Genomic DNA, 10,719 nt, shown 5'->3' with positions numbered 1-10,719 from the left:
AATACTTTGGATCACTGTTTATATATTTATTATTTCAAAAACAACTATGGCTGCAATCGCAATGCGAGCTTAACATTCAATATGTCGCTTATCTTAAATTGGTTCGAATAAGAATTGCATGTTTTGGATCTATTGATTGTAAGTAAATCTTACATACGAATCAAAACAGGAAACAAAGAAATGGTCCGGCTTACACCCGATTCAAACAACAAAACATTATGTACATTCAGAACGTTGATACTGATTTATAGAAATGAGATAATCAAAAAATATAAAACATGCGTTTAAAAGATCATCCGATCAATTCAAGGTCTTAACTCGTATTTACTGTTTCTGAACGACTTTCGAGACTCAAACAATAGTAGTTTTTAAAATATACGCGCTTTAGTATGATTTCTTTTTAACATCCTAGTATTTTATATCTATAATATGAATTGTTTAAGATTCACTTATCATACAATTTGTGTGATAATTAGAAATGGGTCTATCCGAAATATGCCGAAACTTGTCTAAAGGTTTTTACTCCTGTTTGTTGCGTGCGATTTCTCGAGCCGCTTTAAGTTTTGAACAACAACACAATAATTTCTTATTTTTGCATGACAAAACAATTGCGAAAATAACTTAATTCGCTACGATTGACCACAATTGGCTAACTAGAAGTATTTCGTTGTTAATCATGAACTCAAACGTCTTGATTCCTTAGTTAATTTTGAACATTTTCAAAACATCCGTGGCGTAACGTAGCGCCCCCACAATGTTGAGATCAATCGTGATTACTTTTGCAGGCGTACGTGGTCTATCGTGTTAAATCGTTACTGATCTTATGGCACGTGCATTTCTACGAGACTCCACTGCGTTTATCGTTGACCACGTTTCTATACACTATAATATAATTATTGCACAAATATTATACGCTTTTGCAGGATTCTGATCATGATTATCTGATTATGGATTACTTCAACGTCCTGAATGGTTTATCTAGTTGTCAAGTCGAACTTTTGACGTTTGCCTTCGTTAGAATCACGAGTATGCAGAGAGGCAAAGGTTTGTTTAATTTGCATTGCAATGCAAAATGGCTGGTAAATCGATGAATTATCGTAATGCAGTGTTTAAACGTGAATTAGCTGCGTACCTTACGTGTTTTTTATTTCCTTTGTAACGTCGTTCAACAACCGTGCGCACTCGTATGTTACGTATAAAGAAAGACGCACTAAACACCGATAACTGTTCAGTCATTTTATTAAGTTTCCTTCACATTCTAATCAGACGGTAGTACGGACGAGATCCCCATACGGAAGTCCCATGATTCTAAGACAACAAATCCAAACTCTAATGCTCTCAGAGGTGAACTAACTTCCAAACTTAAACTACACACATTATGGATGGATATATATGTAATGAACATGATCATCGGGAAATGGAGTTACGTGTGTCAATATTAATAGAACCTTACCAAGTCAAGTTCTTAATTGCATGTAGGCGCGTTGACGTTCAATTTCAATCGAACTTAAAAATTGCCCTATCTAGGGGTAATATAAATGTGCAGTCCAAGCATGGACTTTTAATCGAGAAGTGTACATAAAAATCGATCAGTTAATGCATTTTTTAATGGTCACAATTATATAGTCATTAAAATATCTAGAACAACATAATGCGATATTAATAACAATTGCAAAGCTTCCATTCTCATGGAGGGAGGTCATCAACATTTATTTCCTTCTGGCAAGTGTGAATTCGTTTAGTTCAACAACTGTTTTTCACGCTGTTACAGATATGTGTGGTGCCAATAAATGTAAAGCGTGCAGGCCATTAACATCTCATTAATCATAAATTCAATAACCTAATTTTATTTATATTGTGTAATTGTTTAGTCCTAAATAATAGTTGTTACAAACCTGCAAGTACCACAACATAATGGTGACGTTTCAGTTTCTGCTACGCAACAAGTTTATCTGCCATTTTGCTGGATCAGAAATTGTATTGTAGTGTCCTTTCATGTTAAGACATATCACAGATTCTTAATTTAAAGTTATGAAATGTGTGTCTCTATTATCTCTTCTAGCTGATACAAGCAGGACAATGTTGACAAAGTAACAGACTCAACGAATCAAAAACATAAACTGCTTAACGCTCGATATAAAGATCTACCAATACAATTATAACCCTTTAACCTCTCTGCTTGGAGTCATTATTTTTTAAATTGATTTCAGTGTAAAATGACATTGCATTCAATATTTTAAAAGCAAATTGTTTCGGCTTTTGCATACAATATTCAATTGTTTTCGTATCTGAGATATATATGTAAGTGATATAAGGAAACAATCGCCCAGATGTCGTTAAGTCACGTTTTCTCTGAAATGACAGTAGGTTCACGAGGGTAAAAGTCGCGTCACTCGCGATATATTTCCTGTTCCGGCAAACAATACGTGATTTGTATCTATCCCTTTTTTTATTCAATAATACTATCGGCGGTTAACAAGTTCTTATCATCTGCAAGCTCAATCATTCTATAAGCTGTGCACTTCTCAATATGGAAGGACTTATAAACATATTAATGTGTTCAATATATGCTCAGATTTTCTATTGCTTCGGTAAGAATTACAATAAGCTTTATACTTATTATAAATAAGTATTTCCTTTTGAACATGCATTTGCTTGCGTTGCTTTACGTCCGTAATTTATTTAAAGAGCTAAGACAAAGTAACACGGTTTTGATCAATTTCCACCTGTTCAATTATACTATACTGAGTTGTGTCGCTTTTGGATAAATGCAGTTTAATTGTGAAATTCGACATCTAGTGTTCGCTCGTGGACTTTTTTAACGCAACAATTTTCAAACGTGTAATTCTCAGTTATAAATACATATTTTGATTTAAAATCATACAAGTAATCAGTTGACTACATTTTACAAAAGCTCACGATGAAATCATTTAACGTGGCATAAGGACGCTTTACACCTTGGGTAATAATGGTTTCATCTTTTTTGCGCGTAAATATAGTGAAATGCGATATATTTTTTATTTTCTTTCAACTTCACAAATCTAGGTGGGTTCTTACCCTCGGCAAACATAACATTAATGCCAAAAACAATGTGTATGAATTCTTGAGCGCAACCGCGCAATTAGCATGTTGTTTGCCCGATGAACACGTGTAGAACTCTGATATAATTAAACTGTCAAAACAGTTGGAGTCATTGGCATAAGGAAATGGATCTTTGAAACAATAATTATTTTTGCTAAAATTGATGGCATCCGAAAACGAATAGCGCCCGATAACTGAAAGAATTTCCGATACGTAAAATATCCAGTTTATATATACTCCTCCGTTGTGTAGCATACATTTGTATCATCCAACCCACCAACGCACACAATAAAGCAGACACAGATGGAAACTATAAAACATATCATTCTTCAAACGTGTTTTTGTTGTACTTTTCACGATTGATTTTACGTTTGTTTGTTAGTATTAATACATAATATGTAATTTATAAAGTCGCTATTATATTCATTCTATTTTTGCTATTTTGCGCTATGAAGTTGTCATGTATTATTGCATATTGACTTAATTGTATATTTCAGTTTTTTCAAAGCCATGGCTTGACGTAAGAGTTTTGCGTTCCTCGCATTTGGAATTGTCCTGCAGTGATAATATTGACAGTAACGGAACAACTTTATGGTTTTTTCACAGGACTTTAAACGGAAAGCAAGATATGCAAAGCATGTTTAAAATAGTATACAATGAAACTGATTCCATTGTAATCCATCGGAAAATAATTGAATCGACGCAGTGCGCATATATAAATCACACTGGTGTCATCTGCAACATATCTGGCGAAGGGATTGCTAACACAGGCGACAAATGGCAATGTTCGAAGTTCACAAACGAGAGTTCTTACAGCCGGATCTTTACATTACCAAGCCCGGGGCAAGGTAAGCGTTTACAACTATAAGCTACGTAACAATAGACTATGAATCAAATGTTGTTCCGTGTTCTTGACAAGTAATATTATTAAATTAATAAATATATATTCTTTATTTCCTCCGATATCGAAGATTTTAACAACATAGTTATACAATAATAACAAAGCATGTTTAACATAGAAATAGTGACATGAATTACGAAATATGTTAGTATGAATAAATATACACAACAAAAAATCTTAATGATATCATTTCACCTGTTGTTAAATTTACAATATCACATACCAAAGTCGAAAGCGAAAGTTGGTGTATTAATTGTAAACTTATAAAGCTATTTTCTCATATGAAGTTAGTTATCTAAAACCAAATAGTAGGTAATTATACATAAAGTATTCGATTACCCCACTATTTTACTATTATCGATAACTTAATATACTATACCTTAAACGAAAACGAAAATTTAAGCTAAAGTTAGGTTATCCAAAATATATTTACAATTTCATCATGTAAGTTTCATACCATTACTAAAAGACATTATAGTCGATTTTAAGCGAATGTATTCTATTCAAGTTAAAACAAATCACATATATGTTTGAGTAATACGATATTGCTAAAAAGGTCATCTTCAGTTACTGTTAATGCAAGACACACTATACGTCTACTCATTGTCATGACTGGAAGAGCAAACATTGCATGGATTCGCAGTGCCCAGTCACTTTGTACAATTCAATAATAAGATTATTCCTTTTGGATTCTGTTTTTTTTCACAAAACCAGAGAGTATGGTTCACAATACTGTCGGTGAACTTGTTACAAATTGCACATTAACTTGCAAATTGCTTCGACATCGCCATAGTTAGGATTTTCGTTGACTTACGGTTTATCAAAGAGGGTGACGGTGACGTCTTAGAAATGACGATGGCGGTAAGCGGTCTATCAGATTAAAATAGCTTTGATTCATCGAGACATGTAATTTTATTTGTATTTTGTGAGCGTCTTTGTCTGTTTGTCCTTCTAACACTACTTTTGATTGTCCGTTTCCATGCCATCTTTCCGAGGAATGAACCACTTTCCAGATATGTTTCTAGGGTAGGCATCAAACTGTACTTATGTAAAAGTCTACATGTATAGATGTCAGGAAACAGCCCTTGCATATTCAAGCACCCTAAACAATATTGTACTAGTCTATGGATGGACACTTTCTTGGCCAAAAATCTTACTGGAAGCCGGCGCAGTTGCCCAAAAAATTCAAGTTTGTCAAAGTCTTTAAGAGAGAGTCTGGAAGAGTAATATATAATTGAATTAATAAATAAATACAAATAATAAATATGATATAAATACATATTATTAAAGAGAGAGAGAATTCCAGGTCATTGACTGATCTTTTTGTAATTTATCAGGTAAGGCTTAGAATTTGTTAACGGCGAGGAGTGCAAAGCCTAATGTCCTGAAATATAACAAAACGATCAGGCGGTAACAATTTGTTTCTGTCTATCATAGCTCTACTTCCCCATGTTTAAAGAAATACTGAAAAAAATCGCTACGGCGCTGCATAAAACATTAATGCGTCGTTATATTGTATAGTAGCTGAGGAAGGTCACAGCCTTGTCACAACAGAAGAAATGGACATGCTTATAACGACGTCTGGTGGCAAAACTGAGACAATAGTTAAAGTAGATTCTGAGACAGGGAAAGATAGCTGTAAGTATAAACAAGTTCATTTACGTTTATAATATATCGATTTAAGATCTATTTGAGAATAACCTCGCTATCAACCGTGTTTGCATAATATACGTCCATCGTCCACTTTATTTATAGCATAAAAAAGGTGAATCACATGTAAGAACTTTTCAATTTACTGTGCTGATGTGTATCATTAATGACGAAACACTTAAGCGTAAATTCAAACTGACATCATATCATAATAATTCATATTTAACAAAAAAGTACTAGTTCTATTAATGTATAAAGTATTTTGTGTTAAAGTCATTGATAATATTCAATGAATTTCAATGGAATAATCATATTCACCAAAATGTGTAAGTACAGTTATGGACAAAATACAAAATAGAGAAATAAGGGATGTGTTTAAATACACATAATATACGGATTAACAAAGAAAATACTTTATACAACAGAACCAAAATACTGTTTCAACAACAAGCGCTGTACTTAATGTATTTTAGCAGAATGGAACAAAGACTCTACTAAAATCATAGCAGCAGCAGCGGGAATAACGATTTTCGTTGCAATAAATGTGTCTTTCTGCGTATATTGGAAATATAGACCTCGCCAAATAGGTAAGAAATATACACTATTTTATTTCTGTATTTAATTATGAGAACAAGTGGATTTATTATTAATTATAATATAATTAAAAAACAGTTTCGGATGTGTCGTTTCTTGAATGTTTGTTTATCAATATTTCAGTAATCAACAATACGGACACAGGCAAGGACAATACTACACCTAAACAAATTGTAGTGATGCCATTAGACAGTCCTGATATGTATAGCGACGTGCAATACCATGAAATATCGGATGTACAGATACTTCTTGCTGAATGTGCTACTGCTAAAAATACTTTGAGCGAAGCAAGAGTTGACAATCCAAATGAACCAACATTTGAAGATAGTGAAACCATGGGACTAGCTCCTCATATACTGAGGCGGACAGATATGACTTTGCCAGTGTCTGGAATTGGTGACACGGACAAAACTACGCTTGAACAAACTTCGTTTTTAGCATTGGCCGAAATAAATATGTCTGATGGTAAATAGTAATAGATTCATTACATTCAGATTCATAATTTAATTAAAAAAATTACACGCCTCAACAAACATGTTCACTCAATGAATGTAATAATATTACTATAAATATTCCAACAACCACTGCTTTAACTTCATCATCATGTTTTATGCTAAATATATATAAACATTTCAGTTGCTGAACTTGAATCAGGAACGAATAGGTATAAAAACATTATTAAAGTCTTCTTACTGAATAATACTTTTTTAAGGAAAGTTATTCTTTATTTTAACCACGGTCTGTGCACTTGAATTGTAATCTACATTGTTTTTAAAACATTTGTATTTGCGTCTTATGATATTGGCTCACACAAAAATGCACACAATAATGTTTGTGCTGTCGTAAAAATGTTGTAGGACGGACGTGAACAGTGTTCGCTACGAAAGTTTAGATTCAACTCTCCGGGCTGATGAAGAGCAATACAGCACACCGGTATAAACCATCCGGACATGTGATTCTACAGATACTTCATACACAACAAATCGAAAGGATTTTGCATTTGATATTTGAATGTAACACATTTATCTAACGATGTTTTTACGATCGAATATATAACTTGTAAATCGTTGAGTATTATTAATGTTCAAATATTTTCCTGAATTGTGGTGTGAGGGGTTTTAATTGTTAATAATTACAGAGGAATAACATTATTAAGTTCTTTGGGGAAATTATTTACTAAAGACATTAACAATAGACTTAACAATTGGGCTGAGCACTATCATGTCTACATAGAGGCACAAGAAGGATTCAGGCAAAATATGGGAACTGTTGATAACATTTTTGTGTTACACGGAGTAATTAATTATTTATTAAATGAACAAAAAAGATTGTATGCCGTTTTTGTTGATTTCACCAAAGCGTTCGATTATTTGGTTAGGGATATCATATGGTATAAATTGTTGAAGCTAGGCGTTAGAGGAAAAATGCTTGATATCATAAAATCTATGTATACAAATGTTAAATCAAGAATGAAATTAGGTAATACAATAAGTAATGAAGATTGTTCCTGTTTTTTAGGAGTTAGACAGGGAGAATCATTATCACCTTTCCTATTTTCTATTTATTTGAACGACATAGAAGAACATTATGTTAAATGGTTTTAAAGGAATAGATATTGGTATGCTAAAATTATTTTTGTTATTATATACAGATGGCATTGTAATTATGGCAGAAAATGAGGATGAACTAATAAAAGGTCTGTCTTTGTTAGAGGAATATTGTGATAGGTGGAAATTATATGTTAACACAAATAAAACAAAGGTTATGGTTTTTAAAAAAGGGGGACAACTTAGGAGGGATATTAAATTTGTTTACAAAGACCAAGCATTAGAAATTGTTAAATCATTTACATATTTAGGAATTGTATTCACTACAGGAGGATCTTTTGCAAATACCTTTGAAACACTTGCAGGCCAAAGGTTGTTTTCAAGCTTAACTCATATTTAATAAATTATCCAAAAATTTCAATACTTACCAAATTAGAATTGTTTGATCAGCTTGTTTTACGAATTTTAAATTATGGGTCAGAAATATGGGACTTAACCGAGTCAATGGCACTTGAAAGAGGTCACCTTAATTTTTGCAAAAAACTTCTTGGCGTGAAAATTCAAACACAAAATAATTGTGTATATGGGGAACTTGGAAGAACATCCTTGATAACTAAAAGAGCCATAAATGTAATACCGTATTGTTTGAAAATTATACAGTTAGAAGATTATAAGTATGTGAAGTGTATTTATAGCCTCATGTGTGAGAATTTAATAAATAAACCAAATAAACATTCTTGGGCAAAATCTGTATGTAATCTATTGCAAACCTTAGGCTTCCAATATGCATGGCTGAACCAAGATGTAGGTGATGAAAAGTGTTTTCTGTCTGTGGTAAAGTCTAGATTAAATGATACATTTATTGAAATTGGATGTCAGAACTTGATGATTCAACAAGAGCAATAAGTTACAGGCAGTTTTGTAAATTTGAAATCCCACCTTACTTAAAAAAATAATAGCATAAATAAGTTTAGATATGATCTCTGTAGATTAAGGGTTTCATCCCATATATTAGAAATAGCATCAGGCAGATGGCACAAACCTGAAGCCATACCATTTCAAGATAGTAAAGGTCAACATTGCAATGTCCTTGAGGATGAATATCATTTTTACTAGAATGCTCTTTATATGATGATATTAGGAAATTGTATATAAATAAATATTACTGGAAAAGACCAAATATGATAAAAATTTATTGAAATAATACAATCTGATAATACAAGTACCAACAGAAACTTAGCTATGTATGTACATAAAGCATTTAGTCAAAGAATCCTGTATAAATATTATTATGATTAATTGTATATAATGCATTACCCAAACTTGACTTCTCGTTCTCTACTCTAGTAGATTCGTCTTTGTTGTTTTTTATGTTACCGTTATAGCATTGATTTTGAAATAGATTATAAACGTTGTAATCTAAAAAATGTGTCCTTGACCTTTTCATGTATTGATACATGTACTTTATTTAACAAATTATGAAATTCAATACTGATCACATGTCATGCCTTTATATATGTTACTATGTTTTGATCATGTGTACTCATGGACAGTTTGTCTATTGTATATATTGAATAAACCTATTAATAGCCTCAGATTATGAATGACTTGTGCTGAGCAAAAATACTACGTCATTAAGACGCATAAGAAAGTGGACTATTTTAAACATTCATAAACAATCTCTTCCGCGACACGTATAATACAAACATTGTTTATTGATTCTTTTCTATATACACTCTGTTCAAAAATATTCCATTTAACACGATATTCACATAATGTTTCCATTTGTTAATGAATATAGTTAAAGAACTCAAACCTCTTGCATAAATTATACAACTCTTTCTCGCGCGGATGTGGCAGATGTGGCGGATGTTAGGCTTAGCGTAGTTAAGCGCGATCTGACTTGAAATTTTTGGTACGACATTGGTTGTTCGCAAGCGAAAATGGGAACGTAAACTTGTACTATTTAGGAAAAAAGGATCGTCCATTTACCACACATTTAATGATACTTTTTCTGGAAGGTATATTTGATTGGAAATACAAAATTGATATGTTATTTACATAATGATAAAATCTTCTACAAACACAGAAAGGTACACTAGTTCAACACAAGCATTTATTTGTTCATTTAGTTTTAAAGATTGTCAAGTTATTTGCAGAGCAATCTACCGCTACATACTTTATCCAGAACCGTTGACAGCATAGATATAGATAATGATTTCAGACCACTTACATATTGAGAACATAACGGACTTAAATATTTTTATAATCAGTTCATTTCACCATTTATTATTTTAAATATATATTAATGTAACTCAAGGACGTTCAAGGGAAACGGTATGTTACACTCCTCCAGTCGTATTTAACGCGCGTGTAAAATCGTATGTAGATACGGTACAAATACACATTAAGCAAAACTGTAGCTGCATTAGAAGGACAGAAATATTACTGAACATGCGGTCCTTTATTATTACAAAGACCCAAGTGCCGAAAAGTTAGACACACACAATATAGTAGGCAAGACATATAACGTACAAACTCACAAACATGAACAAAACCGGGTTCAGCGCCTTGAAGCGCTCAATAATAAGCAGTGGTGGTTTAAGGAGCTATGAACCCCACACCTGGCCCATCATTCTTCATTACACATTGAAGTATACATAACTTTTAACCATATAACACTGAACTTAAACTTAAATTACAATAAAAAAGGAAATGTTTCGATTAAAATACTATTTATTTACATTGTTCTAGATAATGACCGGGATACCAGAACCTTTACTTTCTGTGGCACAATGAAATGTAACCAAGTTAAACTCAACTTTATTCTTTCTGCTTCAAAGCGTATGAGACATAGCAACTTACAGTTTAACATAAGATTATCGTTGTGCAGTTCATAGAAACATACACGAGGGACAACATTGAACACAACATGAATAAACCTCT

At 32.5% G+C, this 10,719-nt stretch overlaps 1 protein-coding gene across 2 annotated transcripts; it reads left to right on the top strand.

The window, feature by feature from the left end:
* Positions 1-2,460: 2,460 nt before the first annotated feature.
* On the top strand, positions 2,461-9,370 carry LOC127857044 (uncharacterized). Of its 2 annotated transcripts, none has more exons than XM_052393335.1 (7): positions 2,461-2,591; positions 3,579-3,929; positions 5,507-5,620; positions 6,106-6,219; positions 6,350-6,691; positions 6,863-6,890; positions 7,084-9,370. In XM_052393335.1, the coding sequence occupies exons 1-7, from the start codon at positions 2,531-2,533 to the stop codon at positions 7,163-7,165; spliced, it is 1,092 nt and encodes a 363-aa protein (XP_052249295.1). In that variant the 5' UTR covers positions 2,461-2,530; the 3' UTR covers positions 7,166-9,370. The 2 variants fall into 2 exon arrangements, with proteins under 2 accessions (XP_052249295.1, XP_052249294.1); XM_052393334.1 differs by having other exon boundaries at positions 5,504-5,620.
* The last annotated feature ends 1,349 nt before the right edge of the window (positions 9,371-10,719 follow it).

This window comes from Dreissena polymorpha, chromosome 14 (assembly GCF_020536995.1).
Source record: "Dreissena polymorpha isolate Duluth1 chromosome 14, UMN_Dpol_1.0, whole genome shotgun sequence".
NCBI classification, from domain to species: Eukaryota; Metazoa; Mollusca; class Bivalvia; order Myida; family Dreissenidae; genus Dreissena; species Dreissena polymorpha.
This window is presented reverse-complemented; position numbering and strand designations above follow the sequence as displayed.

Excerpts from the sequence above, each read along its gene's own strand:
- LOC127857044 (XM_052393334.1), top strand. The coding sequence starts at position 2,531 with ATGGAAGGACTTATAAACATATTAATGTGTTCAATATATGCTCAGATT. Across the intron at positions 5,621-6,105 it reads TGAGACAGGGAAAGATAGCT|CAGAATGGAACAAAGACTCT; the intron begins GTAAGTATAAAC and ends AATGTATTTTAG. Across the intron at positions 6,891-7,083 it reads CTTGAATCAGGAACGAATAG|GACGGACGTGAACAGTGTTC; the intron begins GTATAAAAACAT and ends AAAATGTTGTAG.